This window comes from Peromyscus leucopus, chromosome 8b (genome assembly GCF_004664715.2).
Source record: "Peromyscus leucopus breed LL Stock chromosome 8b, UCI_PerLeu_2.1, whole genome shotgun sequence".
Classification (NCBI taxonomy): domain Eukaryota; kingdom Metazoa; phylum Chordata; class Mammalia; order Rodentia; family Cricetidae; genus Peromyscus; species Peromyscus leucopus.
The window spans coordinates 78,705,308-78,726,420 of NC_051086.1; the positions used below are offsets into that span (position 1 = coordinate 78,705,308).

The following is a 21,113-nucleotide window of genomic DNA, read 5'->3' on the forward strand; positions in this document are numbered from 1 at the left end:
GTCTGGTGCTGACATTCTAGCGGGTTCCTGGACAGCTTCTGGCATTCAGTCTGCGTTGGAAGCCTGGGGAAGTTGGTTCTAATGGTGGTGAAGGAATGCTTTAGCAACAGCGTAGATGAATTTACCAGCAGAGTGAAGGCAAGGAGGCAAGAAGCAAAGCTTCCCTCCCCTCATCTCTTTCCATCTGGGCTGATACTGGGGAGTGCCACCCACATTTAGGATAGGTCTTTCCTCTCCAGATAAAGTAAGCAAAGAAATCTCTCACAGCAGTGCCAAGGAGCTGTCTTTTAGTTGCTTCCAGACCCAGTCAAATTGACAACCAAGATTAGCCATCGCAGGCAGAAAACAGGGCTGGTACCCAGAGATGCAGAGGGATGGAAGTTGAAACAGAAGATGTTGGAATAGGCGTTGTAACAGGAAGGAGCAGAGGGGTGGGGAAGTAGTTTAGGTGAAGCTGGTAGAGTTGCTTTGTCTCCTCACAATGTGTAGAGAAGTCTTGGAGGGTCTGATACGTGGTGCTCCCTGGGTCTTACGGTTTTGAAATTGTTAAAGAGGGGGCTATGTGGGGGATGGATTGCTGGTTAGGTCAAGTTCACAGAAGAGAATGAGAATGAGGAAGTCTCCATGTCTGTCCCTGTGCAGGTGGTGAGCTTACATGGGCTGTGGAGGTCTAAAGCCAGTGCAGTGAAGTCTGGGTGGGGAGTCCTTGGATCCTTTTGTTACTTTTTATGACAGCCCGGACTCATGGCACTGAACTGGTCACTCTTTGCACTGATGTGGTTAAGGTGACATATTTTCATCCATTCTGGGAGCTCCAGAGGCAGAGGCAGATTTCCATGGTGTAGTTAAGACCTTTGCTGGGAGAATCGGTTCCAGGGCAAGTGGCTTTGTGCCAGCAGTGCCTGGTAGAAGGGCATTCATTGCCTCCTGCATAGTTTGTTCTTTCTTCCTGCTGTCCTAATGCCTGGTTCTGTCACTCTGGGTGTTATTTTGGAGATGGATGACGCAGCATAATTAAGTAAATTTTAGAAATCCATTCAACATTTTATATGTCGTCTGTGACTGTTACGACAGGTGGTGGGTGGACTCTAGCCATGAAGATGTCACAGCATGTGTAAGATGAAAAAGCCACAGGCAATTAGTTAATTTGGTCAACTCCGGAGAACAGTTTGTCAAATGGAGCCTGTTGACCTCTGGATCAGCCTCGTTTTTCTCTTTTAGTCCTTGAATTGATTGTGGTTCTGCTTGGTCTGTGCCCTGCATGCACCACTTATTGCCTGGGTGAAAAGGAACAAACTGCTTTAGTATTTGATTCAGCTTCCCTTCCTTAGGTGTATGCATTTGTGTGTGGGAGTGTCCCAGTTTGCTTTCTTGTTGGTGTGATAAAACACCGACCAAAAGCCACTTGGAGAGCAAAAGGGTTTATTTTAATCTTACAACTTTATTTTCTCTTAGATTGTAGTCCACCACAGAGGGAAATCAGGGCAGGAACTCAAGGCAGGAACTCAAGCAGATAATGGAGGAACACTGCTTACTGGCTTGTTTCACATTCAACCACCTTTCTTATCTAGCCCAGAACTACCTGCCCAGGGGTGGCACTGCCCACAAGGGACTGGGCCCTCCCACATCAATCAAGAAAATACCGCACAGACATATACCTACAGGCCACTCTGATGGTGGCTGTTCCTCAGTTGAGGTTCCCTCTTCTAGGTGTGTCAAATTGACAACCAAGATTAGCTCTCAAAGTGGGTGTGCATCAACATGTGTGCACTCTTGTGGAGGCTAAAGATCAACTCTGTTGTTGTTACTCAAGGGCCTTCCACTATGTTTATTGAGATAGGGTCTGTCATGGAACCTGGAGCTGGCCAACTTGTCTAGGCTGGCTGGTCAGCAACCACCAGGGATCCATCTGTCTCCACCTTCCCAGAGCTGGGGTCGCAAGCATGGCTGCCACACTTAGGTTCTAATATGCTGTGGATATCATTCTGTATAAAAAAAACACTGATTGGCCAGTAGCCAGACAGGAAGTATAGGCGGGACAAGGAGAGAGGAGAATTCTGGGAAGTGGAAGACTGAGACAGAGAGACCTGCCAGCTGCCGCCATGACAAGCAAGATGTAAGGTACCGGTAAGCCACGAGCCACATGGCAACTTATAGATTAATAGAAATGGGTTAATTTAAGATAGAAGAAGTAGATAACAAGAAGCCTGCCACGGCCATACAGTTTATAAGTAATATAAGCGTATGAGTGATTATTTTACACATGGCAGGAACTCAAGGTCCCTGTGGGACCGCAGGGGCTTGGTGAGACCTGGAGAGAAGCCCTCCAGCTACACTAATACTTACATAGGAAACAGTTTTGTAACTGAGCCCATACCCCCAGCCTGAGATTCAATTTCTCGTTCCACAAATAACAATGGAGAAAACATCTGCCTCCTGGGGTTGTGATGTCAAGACAAGATATCAAATGTCAACCTTGGTGGCTAGAAATGGCTGCTGATCAATAGATATTAGCTTCCCTCTTCATTTTTAGAGACGAGGACACTGAAGAGACTGGTCTGACACTGACACACTGGCACCTTCAAACATTTCAAACCTGTCACATGGCACGAGGGGAAGGCCCACCTTTCTTGATGTGCGGAGAGCAGGCAAAGGGTGAAGAGGCAAACACGGAGGGGAGACACACATCAGATCAACACTAGGAAGGGCTCTAAGATAATCAGCCAGCCACGTCCTAATGCAGTGGCGTCTACGTAGCAATGAGCAGTTTGTGTCGGAAGCTTTGGATTAGAGCAGCATTGCTCAGCAGCCTTAGGACTCACATCTGGGGCCAGATGTCTCTTGGTTGTCAGGGGCTGTGATGTGTATTGTAGGATGTTTATCACTAGATATAGGCCCTGTTCCACTCTCAGTGTGACAACTCAAGTGACTCTTTTGCTTGGCATTGTCTCCTGTCCCATAAAGTGCAAAAATCGCTCTTGGATAAGAACTCCCATGGCAGAGGCTAGATAGCAGCAAACTGGACTCCATCCTTTTGGACCAACTCTGTCCTGCCCCTAGCTGGGTCTCTTGTTTTTAAGTGTTCTTATTAGCATGCATTAATTATATTATGCATAGCAACAGGTCTCATGATGACATTCTCACACAAATATGTTATGTATTTTAATCATATTCATTCCCTTACCCTCTATGCCCCCCCCATTCCCACTGATCCCATTCTCAGCTAGCCCCCCTCTATTTTCATGCCTTTGCTATTGTTGGGCCAATGAGTCCACGCTTACAGGAGTATGAGTGAGGGGCTGTTTACAAAAGCATGGACCACTTACCAGTGGCTTCACCTTCCTCAGGTTAGGTTCATAAAACATGAATTCTGGGAGGGACTTTGGTGAGTTTTGGGGGTAGTCTTTTGGTTGAGATAGTAGCTACCACCTGAGATAAAAGGCCTAACAAATGTGTAATTGTATGTCTTATTTTATGGCAGAGGGAATGATGAGGTGCCATGGGAAGGCCTTATGCATTGCCCCCCCCATCCCCAAGGCCTTATGAGTTGCCCCTCCCTAAGGCTTTATGGTTTGGTTCCCCACTCCTCAGAAGGCATTATGGGTTGGTTAATGAGAGTCCCCCTTATAGTGTCCCCATCTTATAGGGCCTACCACCCCCAAAAGCCTATGGGTCAGTGTACTGGCTCATTTTGTGTGTCAATTTGACACAAGCTGGAGTCATCAGAGAGGAAGGAGCCCCAGTTGAGCAAATGCCTCCATGAGATCCAACTACAAGGCATTTTCTCAATTAGTGATCAATGGGAGAAGGCTCAGCTCATTGTAGGTGGTACCATCCCTGGGCAGGTGGTCCTGGGTTCTATATAAGAAAGCAGGCTGAGCAAGCCATGAGGAACAAGCCAGTAAGCAGCACTCCTCCATGGCCTCTGCATCAGCTCCCGCCTCCAGATCCTGCTCTGTTTGAGTTCCTGTCCTCACTTCCTTCATTGGTGGCCTACAATGTGGAAATTAAGTCAAATAAACCCTTTCCTCCCCAACTTGGGTTTTGGTCATGGTGTTTAGTCGCAGCCATAGAAACCCTCCCTAAGACAGTTGGTTAACGACTTGCTCCCTGTGGTTTCTGCAGGTCATGTTGGCGGCTTCCTATTGGTCTCTGCTAGCACCAGCGGTTGAGATGGCCACATCCTCAGGGGGCTTCGGTGCCTTTGCCTTCTTCCCAGTGGCTGTTGGCTTCACCCTGGGAGCTGCTTTTGTCTACCTGGCTGACGTCCTGATGCCTCACTTGGTGAGTATCGTCTTCCTCTGGGCTGTCGCTCAGGAGCCATCCGGCTCTGGGCAGTAGGTTCAGTTCTGTTTTGCCCTGATGGATCCATTCTTACCTCAGGGAGCTGGTGGATTCTTAACAGACAAGACACTAGAGGAAGTGAACGGTGATTCCTTCCATAGAGGAAGCGCTTGTTGTTAACATGACTGACCACTCCCTGGTCACATCTTGCTAAGTTCAGATTTTGAATGTCAGATATGTAAGTTGTAGGTGATGTGGTGCATTACATGTGTGTATCCATGAGCAACCGGAACCTGGTGGGGGAGGGGCTTCTGATCCTGGTCTGGGCCTCAAGAGCTGAGTGAGTCTTCAGGGGGATGACAACACACCTACTAGGTGGTCACATCTACTCAGGTTAACAGGAAGTGGCAGGCGGGTGCAGGGGTCTTGGGGTTCCCTTCTGACGTCTGTGGCCATATGTCTCTCAGCTCCCGATTTCCTCCCTACCCTCTGGGGACTGGAGGATAACAACAGCAATAAAAGCATCGGCATTGGGGGAAGTAGGGCTGTTGAGCTCTGATGGAAATCAGGCAGGTGGTTTGGGCATCTCTTCCTGGCGTGAACTGCTTGGCCGAGCAGAGAGCCAAGGCCAGGCTGTGTGATGGCAGCCCAAAGAAGCCTTTGGCTCAACTCTCGTTACCACAGTGCATGATGTTGGCAGGGGGGAAAGGGCTGATGCCAGTCACAGGGTGGGATGTGTGTCAGGTCCACGTACCACATACATACCCAGTACATCTTAGAGGTGGGCAGAAGTACCTCCATGTTGGTGCCTGGATTCCCTGATCACCAGAAAGGGGAGAGGTATAGGGAGAAAATGAGATTGTTTCTTCTGTTAGGTCATGGAGCTGTTGGGGCCAGGGGATGTTTGCCCCAGGACACTGGTGAAGGTTCTCCTGTGTGCATATTCCCTCTCCACCCTCTCTGCTTTTCCCATTTCCATCTCTCCTTCCCTCCCTCCTTCTCTCTCTCTCTCTCCCTCTCCCTCTCCCCTCTCCCTCTCCCCTCTCCCTCTCCCTCTCCCTCTCCCCTCTCCCTCTCCCTCTCCTTCTCCCTCTCCCTCCAGTGTCTCTCTATGTAGCCCAGGCTAGCCTTGAACTTACAGTCTTCCCGCTTTACCTCCCAGCTGCTGGGATTTCTGGCCTGAGCAGCCATGCCTGACCCTTCCTCCTGTCTCATTACCAACTAGAGACAGGAGAGAATGACCTCCCAGGACCTAGACTGCTGGGCGGGCCCTGGGGCCTTTGCAAGGCTTCTCACTTGCCGGCAGACACACCGAAGCACGTTCCCCGGACCAGTTGGCTGTGCTGGCTGCATGGATGACTGTGATAACATCCTAAGGAAGCACCATCTGTCAGCCCGTCTCCTTTCGCTGGAAGCTTGAATGACGGTGCCTGGTTCTGCCCCCTGGACGTTTCCTTCCTTGCTGACTAACCGTGCCGGTGGCTTTTAGAGGCCGTCATGCGGAGCTGCAGCTTCTGCCCTTAAACCCATCTAGCTATGTGTAAACTTCTCATTGGGAGATTCGCTACTCATCCCGGCAGGAAGGCCGTGAATGCAGGGGCCCGAGCTCCCAGGCAGTGGATGGAAGTGCCTCGGTGGCTCTGTACAGCCTGCACTTGGCCTCCCATCCTGCGTGCTCGCCGGAGCCACCCAGGCTCCCGAGCCAGTCTCTCTCATTAAGGGCCCTTCCTGTCACGACTGGTCTTCATCCCTGGGACTAGGGAGAGATGGGAATGGTAGACATCAGGCTGAGTACCTGGTGTATTTGACCAGCTGCCTGAGCAGAGGGCATTTCTCTGGGCCGTGTAAATAGTCACTGGCCAGTTTGTTCTGAGCTACGTGTTTTTTTGTTGATGTTGTCCACCTTTGGTTCATGTTTGTTTTAAGACATGCTTTAGATAAGGAGATGCTCCCAGGGGTGAGCTCCCGATGGATAATATAGAAAATTGGAAATGGCTCTGGAGTGGAGGCTAAACGTTGTGGGGTGGGGTTGGGGAAGGGTCGAGAAAGAGACACCCAACTGTCGGGGCCCAGACCTTGCTCATTGGCAGAAGATTCAGTAAACATCTGTTCTGGCACACTGGAGAAGAAATTAATTGCCACTGTTAATGTGAGAAGGGGAACACGTTTCAGAAGGTCTCATAAATCGGCAGGCTTTGTTTCTAATTGCCCCAGCTCCTGAATACAAATGTCCATAGAGTCGTGCTCAGAGGCGGCCTGCTGCCCTGCACTGTGAAGCCGGCTGGAAGCTTTTCTTCTTGTGTCACTGGTAATTTGCTTCCTGGACCTGAAAAGGGCCATGCAGGTGCCATGTGGAGTGGGAATTGATGCGCTTTGATACGGAGTCCCTGTGGTTATCTGGTATCGATTGAGCACAGGGAATGGACCTTCCCAGGGCAGCAAGACTCGATTCCCTGAAAGTTTGTTGCTCCTGGAATTTGTGAGCCAACCACTTTCGAGGCTGGGGGAGGGCTTGGGGGGGGTACATTCAGCTGAGGCTGCTTCAGTTTTTAATTCACTGAACCTTACCACAGAGTCAGAGCAGGCAGTAGCTGGCCCTGGAAGAAGCAGGGGGAAGAGGAGACCAGAAAGCCCTCGCTGCGGGCTGGTTTATGCTGTACTTTCCCAAGCATGCCCATGTATGCCTGGGACTGGAATCTTGTTTTCAGTGTTCTGAAAAAACACATGGTAACACTGCCTGTGTTGGTGCTGCCTGCTTTTTCTTCAGCTTGCTTCTGTCTTGGCACACTCACCCTGAGGAGAAGTGTGCTCCCCGCTCCCTCCCTTCTCCTTTTGGTGTCTGGCATCTTAGGGAGACTACGTAAGAGGCTGCAGTGGGAAGAAGTAGCAGTTGCTTGTGGCTCTCCGTGGCTCTCCGTGGCTCTCCGTGGCTCTCCGTGGCCCTCCGTGGCTCTCCGTGGCCCTCCGTGGTTTTCTCCTGTCTGAGAAAACTTGGCCTAAGTCCCTCCTGAGCAGGCTCTGGGTGGCAGTGGAGGGAGATCAGCTCCCTCCTGGATTTAACCGAGTTCCCAGTCACACCGTGTCTGTCGCCTCTCATTGTGATGGCTGAGACGACAGTGTTAGTAAAAACCCGACTGTGGATCAGACACAACACACTTGTGCTGGCATCGCTTTCTGGTGGGCAGGAGCTGCGTCCTGGAACCACACATGATCAATGTCCGAAGTGACATGTTGTAAGGAAGGGCTGTGACTACCAGAGGGGTGTTTGCATGCATCTCTCTCCTTTCTGGATTTTCTCCACCGCTACATTCTTCATTCTAATCTGCAGAGAACGAGAGAGAAAAGGGAGCCTTGTGTGTGTACTGCTCACAAGTGCGCGGGATGAAGCTGGTGCCGTGGGGTAGCCTGATTGGAGCCACAGGGAAGTGAGATGTGCTCCTCTCTGTTGCGTGAATCTTAGAAGAGTCTTATTAATAAAAACAAACCTGGAGCTGGGTATTGGGGTGAATGCTGGAGGATCAGAGAAGCAGAACAAGCCACAGCCACCTCACCTTGCCAATTGTTCAGCTGATCCTGTTTCCTCAGACTGGAAGTCTCTGAGTCCTCATCCAGAATGAATCTCAGCTGAACTGCTGCTCAAAAGCCTAAAAGCTTAACCAGCTCTAGTTCCTGGTCCTCACGCCTTATATACCTTTCTGCCATCACTTCCTGGGATTAAAGGCGTGAGTCACCATGCCTGGCGTTTCCAGTGTGGCTTTGAACTCACAGAGATCCAGATGGATCTCTGCCTCCCAAGTGATAGGATTAAAGGTGTGTGTGTGCCACCATTTTCTGGCCTCTATATCTAGTGGCTGTTCTGTTCTCTGACCCCAGATAAGTTTATTAGGGTGCACAATATTTTGGGGGACACAATATATCACCACACCTCTCCCTCAGACTTCCCATCTCATTCTTCCTTATCTGTCCTGGAGGTTTGAGATGTGGAGTCCCGTCTCTCTCTGTGAGGTGCACTTTGGCCTGGCATATCCTTGGCATTTAGCTAGTCTGGTTGGAGCCTCTCCAGCAGTGACTGGTCCTTCCTGATAGGGATGTGGTTGTGCCACTGGGAAAGTCTGGTATGTAGGGGTGGACTTCATAGTCCCAGGCCAAGGAAGGACATAGCTTTGCAAGCGGACCTCTTGGTTACCTGTCTGCATATCTGTATGAGTTTGTTTCTGCTGCTGTAATAAACTTCCTTCCTTGGAGGCTGGAAGTCCAAATGTGCAGCATCCCGAGGGCTAGTTAGTTCGGAGGTCCCTTTCCTTTGCTATTGGATTGCCATGTTCTCTCTGAGTCCTCATGGGGTCCTCCTCTGTGTAGGTGACCCTTCCTGGTGTCTCCAGATGTCCAGATTTCCTCTTACAAGAACAGCACTCAGTTTGGTCCAAGGTTCCTCTGGTACCACAGTAATTCAGCCACTTCTTTTAATTTCTTTCTTTCTTTCTTTCTTTCTTTCTTTCTTTCTTTCTTTCTTTCTTTCTTTCTTTCTTTCTTTCTTTCTTTCTTTCTTTCTCTCTCTCTCTCTCTCTCTCTTTCTTTCTTTCTCTTAAATTTTAGAGGCTTATTCTATTCTATATCTTTTTTTTTTATTAAGAAAATTTTTTATTCATTTTACACACCAGGCTTCCCTCCCAACCCACCTCCAATTCCCTCCCACAAGAAGGCAAGGCCTCCCACGTGGAGGCACATTCAGTAGAGGCAAGTCCAAGCCCTTCCCCCTGCCTCAAGGCTGCATGAGATGTCCCAGCACAGGCAGTAGGCTCCACAAAGTCCGCTCATGCACCAGAGATTGATTTTGATCCTATCGACAGGGGGCTTCTCAAGCAGATCAAGCTACACAACTGTCTCACCAAGCAAAGGGCCTAGTCCAGTCCCATGTAAGCTCCATAGCCATTGATCCAACTTTCATGAGTTCCCACGTGTTTGGTTTGGTCGTCCCTGCAGGTTTCCCCATCATGATCCTGATACACTTGCTCATAGACTCCCTCCTCTCTCTCTTTGACTGGACTCCTGGAGCTCTGTCTAGTGATTGACTGGATCTCTGCATCTGCTTCCATCAGTCATTGGAGAAAAGCTCTGTGATGACAGTTAGGGTATTCACCAATTTGATCACTGGGGTAAGCCAGTTCAGTTCAGGCTCCCTCTCCACTATTGCTAGTATCCCAGGCTGGGGTCATCCTTGGGGATTCCTGGCAACTTCCCTAACACCGGGTTTCTCTCTATCCCCATGATGTCTCTCTCTATCACGGTATCTCTTTCATTGTATTCCCCTCCCTCCCTATTCCAGCTCAACCATCCCATTCCCTTATGTTCTCATCCCCTATCCCCTACCCTCCATTGCCCACCCCTCATCCCCAGTTTACTCATGGAGATCTCATCTATTTCCTCTTCCCAGGGTAGTCCCTCTTTGGGTCTTCCCTGTTAGTTAGGGAACCTCCACCCAACCATCTCTTTTAAAGCCTCATCTCCAAACAGGCACATTGTGAGGTGGCACAGCATTTCAGCATACAAATTTGGCGGGGCTTGGTTCATCCCCAAACAGCATCTCTGAAGTTTCTGTGTATTTATTTAATCAGATCATTAAATGTATTATTTATGTGTGTGCGCATGCATACGTGTGAGTGCGTGTATGCCACAGGTCAATTTTGGGTGTTGTATCTTAGCCACTGCCTACCTTGTTTTTTTGAGACAGGGTCTCTAACTGGGACCTGGGGCTCACTAATCCAGCCAGGCTGGCCAGCCAGCATACTGCAGGGATCCATCCAGGCCTGGCAAGCCCTTTACTGATGGCGCCCCCTCCCCAACCCCTTTGCAGTTTCTCTTGACACTTGTAGGGTTAAGCTGAAGAGATGACTGGGGTAGAGGAAGCTCGCCCTGTGGATGCCGTCATAGGCCACCGGGCAGGCACAGTGCGTTCTTAACTGGAGCCCACTCTGGGCATCATTTCCCTGAGCACCTACTGGTGACTGCGTGGGGGTTCCCTGAGGGGCATGCCGTGCTCAGGCATCCGTGACTCTGATTAACACTCCACTTCTGAGTGGAGAATCAGCATGTATGTGACAGTGGGGGTCCTGGCTGGGGGACATTAGGAAAGGCTTCCTGTTCACAGAGCTTCGCTGACTGAGGGACTCTTGGCCTCCTGAATCCCCAGGCCTTTCCCTAGGCGAGGTTTTAGGGAGTTGGCATGCCTGGTGTCTTTTCTCAGGTAGAAATGGCATAGCCATGACGGAGGCAGCTTCTCCAGCTGTTGGGGATACCCGCAGCCTCCTGTGGCTCCCAGAAGTGCAGTCACATACAACTTGGGGTTCCGTTGGCTTGAAGCAACTTCCTAATATTGTGCCCTCACTGACTTACAGAGAAAATAGTGGCTTAGGCTGGGGATGTCCTTCACTGGCCAGGCCTTTGTCTAGAAGGCATGAGATTCTGGGTTTGTTCCTCAGTACCACAAAACAGTAACAACACCCAAACCAAAAAGCCAAACAACTTATCCATTCTGTGGACGTGTGTGAGTGCCTGAGTGGATGGTTAGAATACCTGCCACGATGTGCTGTGTTTTCTGGGGCGGGCAGAGTAGGTGGCTCTATGTATCTGTATGCATATCTGTATGCATGCTTTCGATGTTTCTGTTGTCCTGGCTCATTGAGATGTCACAAAAACTCACTGAAGCTTTGCAGGCAGAGGACTCGGAGGTTCCAGGAGTGCCTGCTCTTTAGCTTTTCAACCAGAGTTCAGAAATACACCTGACAGTGAAGTTTGTTCTCGAGGGAGCCAGAGTGGGACTGGTGTGAGAACACAGACACACACAGACACACACACACACACACAGACACACAGACACAGACACACACACACACACACACACGTACACACACTTACTTGCTGAGGGAGATTCCTTAAGCACTGAGTGGTTCTTGTCTTCATAGACAGTATTGGTAGGGATCCTGAATGTGAACATGTATCCTTGGAATCTTCTAGAACCTGTGTTCATTCTCCCATCTTTTCATATGTTAGGCTATAAAGTTGTGACTTTCTCTGTTGCTGCTGCTTGAGTTAGGCAACATTTCAGGCACCACCATGGAATTATCTAGAACCTGTGGGTGGTTGGGGTGGCGAAGATGACATGTGTGTTGTGTGCAAAGACACTGAGTGCACACTTATGCTAACGGCATACCTGCTCTTCACGGGAGCTGGGACAGGGTCTGGCTTGCCCACAGCCCACAGCTGTCTCTCTCTAGTCAGGTGGCAGGTGCTTCGTGGAACCTCCCTCGCTGTGTCTTGCTGTTCATCAGATCTCAGATTGATTGGCCTAGCAGTCAGAGTCGCAGGGAGATGGAGGGAAAAGAGCTGGTGACAGGCAAGAAACGAACAGTAAAGTTTTGGGACAGAGACGTCATTTGGCCAGTTTGTAGGGAAGGAGGGGGCCAGTTAAAGCCCCTGGGATGTCATTCTCTCCCTCATGCAGCCTTGGGGACGCTTCAGGGTTGGGTGGGAGAGATGGGATTTTTTTAACCCTATGTCTCAGAGACACACTGTGACTCTGATCACAGCCAATGTCCTTTGGAAATTCCCCTTTCCAAATACACGGATGAGAAATAGGAGGGCTGCCTCTGCCTTGATGTGCATGAGGGTGTGGTGTTGTGAATTTAATATGCAAACCATAAAATGATTAAACATAATGGCAGTGGTTGGCAACATCTGTACAGGCCAGTGGGTTCTGGTTTCTTCCTGTTGAAGGGCTGGGGGCTGAGCATGTGTCTCTCTTGCTATGCGTGTGACCCTTACTTTGTTTGGTGAAGGACCTGAGACAGAGTTAAGCTGGTTGCCCTCTGGCGGCTCCCACCCCCACCCACCCCACCCCATCTCTTCAGCAACTTCTTTCCTTGATAATAGCCATCCTCACATACTTTCTCCTTTTATGATTGGACAGTGCTCACTGGACCAGTATCCATCCCCTGGACCACACCAGCTTTAGCCAAAAAGCCAGACTTGCTGCTCACTCTGAAAGCCAAGAATGGCCCTTGGGCATATCCAGACCGGTGCCAATCATAACACTGAAGCTGAGGGCTCTCCCAGGCTGGCATGGTGGAGAGGAATCTATTTCTTTTTCTGAACATAAACATAAAGTGTAAAACACAAGAAGAAGGAGTGATGGAATGCCATGGGGGACGCTGCCCAGAGGCAAGCCCCGCATCCTGTGGCTGAGATAAGCATCCTTTACAGCTGAAGCTCTGCCTCCATGGAATAAGGGCTCACCTGGGTGGTCATCCACTCCGGAGCCCTTGGCCACAACGTTTTAATCCGAAGTTTGCTCTCTGCTGATCTTCAGAAAAGTGGGGATCAGGCATGTGTTCCCACGAGTGGTCATGGTCAGTGCTGCATGTGGGTGCATTTACACACACATTCACAGTAACATATGTGCAGTTCACAGTGCACACACACACACATGCTTTCACATGGGTCTTCAGGGTGGCAGCTGTCCTGTCAGACCCATGGACTCACAGGATGGCAGTGGTTCCACAGTGCAGAAGAGTGTCTAGGGATAGGCTGACAGAAGCCGCCTGTGGTGGAAGCTGCTGTTCAGCCCTAGGACTTAGAAGTCCCAGGGAGCAGCCTGAACTTGGCCAGTGTCAGCTCCAGGCATGATATGATATGCACAGTAGTGGATTGGTTGTAAGGCCTGGGGCAGATTTGAGAGCAGCCTGCTGTTGCTGTCCAAGCGCCTGGGGACACTGTGGGTTTTCACTGTCATCTGGAGAAGAATAGTGCCATGCCAGGTTCTTTGGGGACGTTCCTTCTCCCTTCACAATGCTCTCCTGAGGAAGGGTAAGGCATATGCCACCTGAGAGTGTCCCTGTTCTCCAGCGTGCACTGTGGAAACAGAACACCAGCCTGGAGAGCTTGAATAACACACTGCATCAGGGTCCTGGCTGATTTGATTACAAGTGAGGGCCGTCGTTTCCCAGTTTGCAGATGGCTGCCTTCCCACTGTGTCTGCACACAAGGCGAGGCAGCAAGATGGTGAGCCTCCAGTGGGTTGTTTCTCATTGATACACTAATCTTATGAGAATCCCACCCATATAATGTCACATAACTAATCACCCCCTCTAGAGGCCTCACAGTGACATTGCACACTTGCCGTCCTTCAACATAGCAGTCTTTTTCAGCGGGTAGATATGACATGGAAATTTTGTTTGTAAATACCAGCTATAAAGAATTTGAGGACTTTCCTTCTTCCATCTTTAGGATATAAGAGTGCTTTGTGAAATTTTCCGAGCAGAACTCTGAATGGACAGCTCTCTGGCCAATGCACAGCCCTGTCTGGCTAGCAGGAAGAGAACTGCAGCCTTTCAGTGGAACGAAGCTGAAGATACTCTTTGTATTAACTCTGTTTTGTTGTGATAGTAGCAGCTGGTCCAGCTTCCTTCTGGCAGTGTGCTCAAGGCATGTCATTCCCATCTTGATATGTTTAGCATTGTGTTTTTACATTTAATAAACAACAGAATTAGGTCTTACCTTTTTTTATATTGGTGTGTGTACATACATGTTTGCATGTGTGCACATGTGTGTGCCTGAGTATGTAGAGGCCAGAAGTCAACCTTGGGTATCTTCTACAATCATTTTCCACTTTTTTGATTTTTTGAGACAACACCTCTCATTGAACTGGAAGTTCATCAGTGTGGCCAGTGAACCCCAGAGAGCTTTTCCTGCCTTTGGCTCCCTGGTGCTGTAATTACTGGTGTGCATAGACCCGGCTCCTCTATGTGGTGGCTGGCTGTGAAGCTCACATTATCATGCTTGTGCCGCCAGCACCTTCCTGAGCCTCGTCCCAGCCCTGGGCTTGCTTTTTAGCTCATCTGATCTCAGTCTTCTGATGGGGCATTTAGTTAATGTATACTTTAAGGATTGACATGCTCAGATTCATGTCCACCATCTCACTGTTCTCTTCTTTTCATCCTCTTCGGGATTTTGTTGTTGTTATTGCTCTTCTGGGACTGCTGTCCTGCCATCTTCTGGGTTAATCAAGTAATAGTCCACTCTGTTTTCTCTACTGGATTTAAGACTATATGACGCGGGTTGTGGTGAAGGCTTGGTGAGTCACACAAGCATGAGGACCTGATTTGGAATCCCCAGCACCCTTGTTAAAACAACAACAACAACAACAACAACACACACACACACACACACACACACAACACCAAACGCAGACGTGGTTGGCACACACACCTCATCTTAGTGCGGTGGGTGATGGAGACAGGAGGATCCCTGTGGCTTGCTGGCTCCAGGTGCAGTGAGAAACCCTGCCCTCAGGAATACGGCAGAGAAGTGATAGAGCACAATACCTGCTGTCATCCTCTAGCCTCTGCACAGGTGCATGTACCTTTGCCCCCCACCATGTGTGTATTCACCATGCACACCCCCAAAATATTTATCCCTTTGTGTTATTTTGTGTGGTTACCATAGTGATCACTGCACCCTAAATCACTATAGTTTACCTTGAGTTAACACTTTTGGAGTGTGCCATTTTCTATGTGATATTAGAACAACAGTCAGCTTCCCCCTCCCTTCCTGGGCCCATTGTCTTGTTTTTGTCGCACATTTTATGTCTTCAAGTACCTAAAATAGTCAATATACTGCTAGTACTTTGGCTTGAACAGTCCATTACCTTTAAAGGAAAATGTGAAATCATGCATTCGCTTTTTGCAAGGATCACAGCCTGGTGCAGTCCATCCACCAATTCCCAGAAACAGTTTTATTGCACTTCCATCCATTACTCCATTGAGCCTGAAACAGAAACTCATTGTGAACTTAACTTGAATCACTGCTCCAGATTCTTTGCAAGAGATCTCGGGCTCGCCATTTTTTTCTTTTTGCTCCACCTTTTGACCCCCTTTGCCTTTCAAATGGGACCGGTTTAGTTGTAAGGCTATTTTGTGTGTGTGTGCGTGTGTTGGGGTAGTAATGGTGCATGGATGTGTGTTCCTGTGTGTGGAGCCTTGAAGGTTGGTTGACTTGGGGCACCTTCCTTCATCACTGTCCACCTTAGTTTTTGAGGCAGGGTCTCTCACTGAACCAGTTTAGTTAGACTAGCAAGTCACAAGGCTCTTCCTGCTTCCACTTCTCTTCTGCTGGAATTATGAGTTTATGTTGCTGAACGTGGCTTTTATGTGTGGGTTGCTAGAGAGCCAAGCCAGGTCCTGCTTGTGTGGCAAGCGCTCTACCCACCCACCCTTCTTCATAGCCCTAAGGTCATTTTGAAGAAAAAGCCACATGCATTTCTGAACCAAAGTTCCTATTTTTCATTTTCTTTATCTTTTCTTTTGTTCAGTTTGGTGTCTGTTTCTGGAATAGTGGCCACATTCTAGCTGCACACTTTTGAAGACTTTAATTAGCTGGCACTCAGATAGGGAGCCGGCGGCTCTTGATCCTGGTGTTTAATGGGGTGTTGCCTCGGATGGCAGGAATCAGAGTAATTGGATGATAGCTGTGACACTGGCTGATTCACAGAATCACCCAAAGGTGTCACTCCCGAGAAGGCGACTAGATTTAGCTTAGTTCAAGGGTTCTAAAGCGTTGTTCCAGCTGCTCCAACACTTCTCAGTTTCAAGGAAACTGCTTATATTGAGAAAAATCACCTCTCGGCAACAGTGGAATTAAGTGTTCTTTGAGAGATTCTGGATTCTGAAGCCTGGTGTATGATAGAAACAGAAATGACATGCTCTTAAAACTACAGCTTTCTGAAACTTTCCCATCCTGAAAGTCTCACTCCAGGGAACTGGAGTGGAGCCACAGCTCTGCATTTTCACCAAGTGTCCCAGAAGATTCTGATGTAGGAAATCCACAGACTGGTTGTGTCTGATAGACTTTATAAAATAATTTTAACAATGGGATATTTTGTCCTGTTTATTATTTTCTTTTCTTTCAAGAGAATGCAGAGGCAGCGTAGGTGTTATTGACTCACGATGCAGGTGATCACCCTGTCCAGGAGAAGTGTGAGCTTCCCTGAATCCGACAGCATCTTGATAGTGGGGCAAGGACAGAACCCAGGCTTCCCACTGGCTCCACTTCACCTCCTGTTCCATGGACCTCAGTTGGTGATGCCAAGATGTAATGGTTCATATTGACTGTCAACTTGACAGAGTCTGGAATCACCTAGGAGACAAACGCCTGGGCATCATTTATAAGGAAGTTTCCAGGTTCGGTTGGTTGAGGTGGGAAGTCCCACTGTAGCTGTGCAAGACACCATCCTACTGGGGAGGGTCTGGGCAGAATCAAAAGCAGCAAGTTGAGCACCAGCATTCATTGCCCTCCGCTTCCCGAGTGTGGACGCGATGTGACCTGCTGCCTCAAGCCCCTGCTGCCATGTCTTCCCCGCCATGATGGACGGTATCGCCAAATCATAAGCCAAAATAAACCTCCCCTTCCTAAAATCGTTTTTTGTCACAGCAATGAGAAGAGCAATAGATGGATATTGTCTGGGATGGGAAAGCACCCTCTTTTTGCATTTTTCCCTGTGTAACTGCCCTCCTGATGTAGAAATACTGTTCTGTCGGGCGTTTTGTTTAGGGTGATTGACGAGTGAGAGTCGCCTTGGCAGGAAGGTGGCACCCTTAGAGTACTCTGATACAGAGTACTCATGTTGCCCCAAGGTGCCGTTCCCTGGGCTTGAGGTCAGAGGGAAGGCAGGGTTTCTGTGGAGGTTGTGATGTTGTCTAGTGGTATTTTTGTCTCTTGACCTGGCAATACATACATGGATAGTTCAGAAGGGTGAGACAAGATACCTAGGACCTAACTGGAAGTTTGGATGGTGCTGTTGGATGGTAGACCAGACATGTTGTGTCTGGGCTGATGGCAGTGGATCTGGGTGGAGAGGTCCATAGAAGATGGGGTGTGGAATACGTGTTCTCCAGGCAGTAAGGAGCTGCAGAGACCGCTGTACTGTCGGTGAGGGCCTTCCACATGGGGAGACTTGACATGTGAGTGACTGAGATAGGAACCTGGCTCAGTTTGGTTCAGAGCTTGTCTCTAAACCAGAGTCAAAAGGAGAATGTTACAGGCAGAGGGCCATCTGAGGTTAAGAGTGAGCCTGGGCCTCAAAAGCTGGCCAGACCCTTTGGGACTCGGTGAGGAAGGCAATGTGGGCCCCAAGGCTGCCTGTGTCGTCTACCCTTGTGGCTGCCCCAGTGTCTAGTGTTAGGTACTTAGTCAGCTGATATGTGAGAGAACAGATCTGATAGGTTAACTGGGCCGGGAGGGGGAGAGAGGACCAATGTTCCCACAGCACTGGAGGCATGGGCCACTCATTTCTCCTGTCAGGCCGGGTCAACGTTAACTGGCCATTTCCTCCTGAAGGAAGGGGCTTCCAAGAGGCCAGGCTGAGGCTCTGTCTCCTCAGGGGCAAAGACTGTGGGAAGATGAGGTGAGGTAGCCTGAGAGGGTTCCGTGTTCGTTGTGTGGGAGAGGCAGGCTCTGCTGAACATGGGTGAGAGGTGAGCTGCCGGCTGGTGTGGGTGAAGTCGGCTGTGATAGGCGCTAGGGCATCTGCCTGTGTGGTGTCCGCACTTGTGCTGTGTGTGTGGAGAAGGGAAGGGCAGTGCCAGAGGGGCTGGCTTTAAGGCCATGGTCAAACTTAGCTTCTCTGATTAATGAAGCAGTGGAGACAGGCCAGCCAGCATGTCAGACCCCCGAGGGCTGCTTTCATTATACGCTGATCAACCACCCGACCCTATGACCCTTTGATGTCATTCTGAAGGGGTTGGTCAAATGCAGCCCAGGGCCACATCAGCTCCACATCCCTCCATTTACCTGATACCAAAGGCTGCCTTCATGGGGTGAGATGGTGTGCATGCTTACTCAGTACCCCTGGGGGTGGGTCCCAGGAGCCCCCTCACCAAACACTCCCCAAATCTACAGATACTTAAGTCCCTAGTATAAAATGGTGTAGTGTTCACATATAAGCCACCCACAACCTCTTGTAAATTTAGTTCACATGTGGGTTACTGGAGGTACTGACTGCAGTGTGGATACATGTCAGTTATTGGGCTGTGCTGGGTAGGGAACAGCAGGGGGACCCTCTGTATGTTCAGTACGGATGCATGTTACAGGCTTAGCCACGGAAGGGAGCAAAATGAGGTGGAGAGAGGAGAAGAGGAGAAGCCTGTAGGTTGGTGGGGGACTGCACATCCTGCCCTCGCTGATGGGTTGATATAGCGCTTGCTCAGCCACAGGTTCAAACTTTGCTTTGGAACTTTCTGGAATTTACCCCTTCCAAATTTCTCTCCTCTTCTCTCCCCATTTCCCCCTTCTCCCTCCCTCCCTCCCTCCCTCCCTCCCTCCCTCCCTCCCTCCCTCCCTCCCTCCCTCCCTCCTTTTCTTTTCTTCCCTCACTTCTCCCTCTTTCCTTCCCCCTCCATTCTCCTGTCTTCTCTGAGCTCCCTCCCTCTCCCTTCACTTCTCTTCCAGCTCCCCCCCCTTTCTACCCCAGTAGTTCCCACTCTTCCTAACGCTGCGACCCTTTAATATGGTTCCTCATGTTGTGGTGACCCCCAACCATAAAATTATTTCCATTGCTACTTCAAACTGTAACGTTGCTACTGTTATCAATCGTAATGTAAATATTTGATATGTGACCTCTGTGGGGTCATGATCCACAAGTTGAGAACCACTCACTGCTCTACGCCCCCTTTTCTCTTTGCCCCTGCACCTCCCTTCCCCATCCTGTCTTCCTTCCCCTCCCTCCTTCCAACTTTCTTCTTTCCAAGGTTGCACTTTGTAGCCCAGGCTGACCTCAAACTCTTCATTGTCCTGCCTCAGCCTCAGGTGTGCCGGAATTAGAGGCATGCAGAACTGGTCTCCCCCTTCCTGTGAATATATTTTCAAGAGATCTATTGTTTCTAATTATGTGAATATGTATGTCTGGGTGACAGGCAGTACTGAGTGGCCTGACATGGGTATCAGAAACTGAAACCCCCTCCCCCAGCCCCTCTGCCCTCTACCCAAGAGCGGTAACCACACTGAGCCATTGCTGCAGACCCTCCCGTGAATATTTCTGACCTGTGGTTGATTGATCCACAGATGCAGAACCCTCAGATACAGATGGCCGATGGCAGTTGGCAGAGGTGGTTTACTCTCTGGCCTTTTGCAGAAGCAGCTGCTGACTGCTGATATGAGCACGCCTCACTTAATCCTTTCTCCCTGTACTTGCATCCACTGTCCAGGGCACCATCATCTCCACGCTACAGGCGGCAGCATCACTCACAGCTTGAGAGTCTAGTCTCGAGTCTGACTTAATAACCCTCCCAAGGTTCCTAGTGTCCTCCATCACAAGCTTCACCAGCCCTCACTGCTCTGGGCCTTGACGCCCTCCACAGCCTCTTCTCTCCCATGCTCACCACCTGCAGCACCACCACACTTGATGTCCTTCCTCTCTGCCAGCCTTGCATCAGGTGGCCCCCTCTGCCTAGAACACTGTCTCTGTGGCGTCCATCATCCTCTTTCCCATTTCTTCTCCAGGTTGTGGTCTATATGCTCCTTCCTCAGAGGTCCCCAGGTTTGCTTGTGACTTGGGTCCACTCCACTTTGAGATAGGTCTCTCACTGGAATCTGGGGCAAACTGATTAGCCCAGATTTGCTGGCCTGTGAACCCCAGGGACCCTTCTGTTTCTGCCTCCCAGCCTGGGAATTAAATGCATGTACTTTAGGCCCTGTGTTGGTCTGGATACCTGTGTCCTGTGCAAAGTGGAGACCTACTGTCCTGTGTGCTTCCCTGTTACTGTGCTAAAACAGTGACTGAAAGCACCCTGGGGAAGAAAGGGTTTATTTCATCTTACAGGTTATAGTCCATCATTGAGGGTAGCTGAGGCAGGAAGTTGAAGCAGAAACCACCAGAGGAACACTGCTTACTGGCTTGTTCAGCTGGCATCCTTGCATAGCTCAGGCCCATGTACCATGGGATGATGTCTCCCTAAGTGGCCTGGGTCCTCCTACATCAATAAAATGCCGCACAGACATGGCTCCTGGCCAGTCTGATGGAAGCAATTCTTCAGTTGAGGTTCCCTCTTCCCAGGTGACTCTTGGTTTATGTCAGATTGGCAAGTAACTTTAACTGTGATACATACTGAGGTCTCTGCCTTGGTCTCTGCTGGGGCCTGGCTAGCAAAGGGCCCATCCTGTAACAGATCTTCAGGAAGTATTTGATGGATGAACGAGTAAACGGGGATATTTAGATCTTCATAAAAATCTCCTCTTTTTGGTTCGTAAGCTGAATAGCATGAGGGAACAGATCTGTGCCCTTTGCAATTGACCACTTTTTCAGCACTCCAAACATGAGGCTCAGATAATTAGACATGTAAGAGAAGAAAAATATGAATTTTAATGTGAACACTGAGTGTGTTCTGTGGTGGTTCATGCTTTATTTACTTTCATAATTATATTTGCCTAAGAAACTAAAAGACCTCTGCCATTTATAGTCAGCGCTTTTGAGCTAGAGGGAGGCTGGGGAGCAGGGAGACTACTGTCTGTGTTGTTCCAGGACAACACTGATGGCCGGGACCTCCCTGCTGGAAAGTCAGATTCACTATAGCCAGGGTGAGGGGTGTGTGTGTGTGTGTGTGTGTGTGTGTGTGTGTGTGTGTGTATGTAAACATACATGTATATGTAAACGTACATGCGTATGTATGTATGTATGTATGTATGTATGTATGTATGTATGTATATCCTTCCCCATGAGGACACCTACACTCAGCCACAGGGGCCACCAAAGGCTACTTCCCACTTGCTTCTGTCCAGGTCTT

At 49.5% G+C, this 21,113-nt stretch overlaps 1 protein-coding gene across 1 annotated transcript in view; it reads left to right on the forward strand.

Annotated features, from left to right (window-relative positions):
- The window catches only part of Slc39a11 (solute carrier family 39 member 11), a 352,128-nt gene that overhangs the window by 37,722 nt on the left and 293,293 nt on the right, over positions 1 to 21,113 (forward strand). The window contains exon 4 of the mRNA XM_028865298.2: positions 4,126 to 4,284. Within this exon, the coding sequence (XP_028721131.1) occupies positions 4,126 to 4,284 (159 nt within the window). The remainder of the gene's footprint in view (positions 1 to 4,125; positions 4,285 to 21,113) is intronic.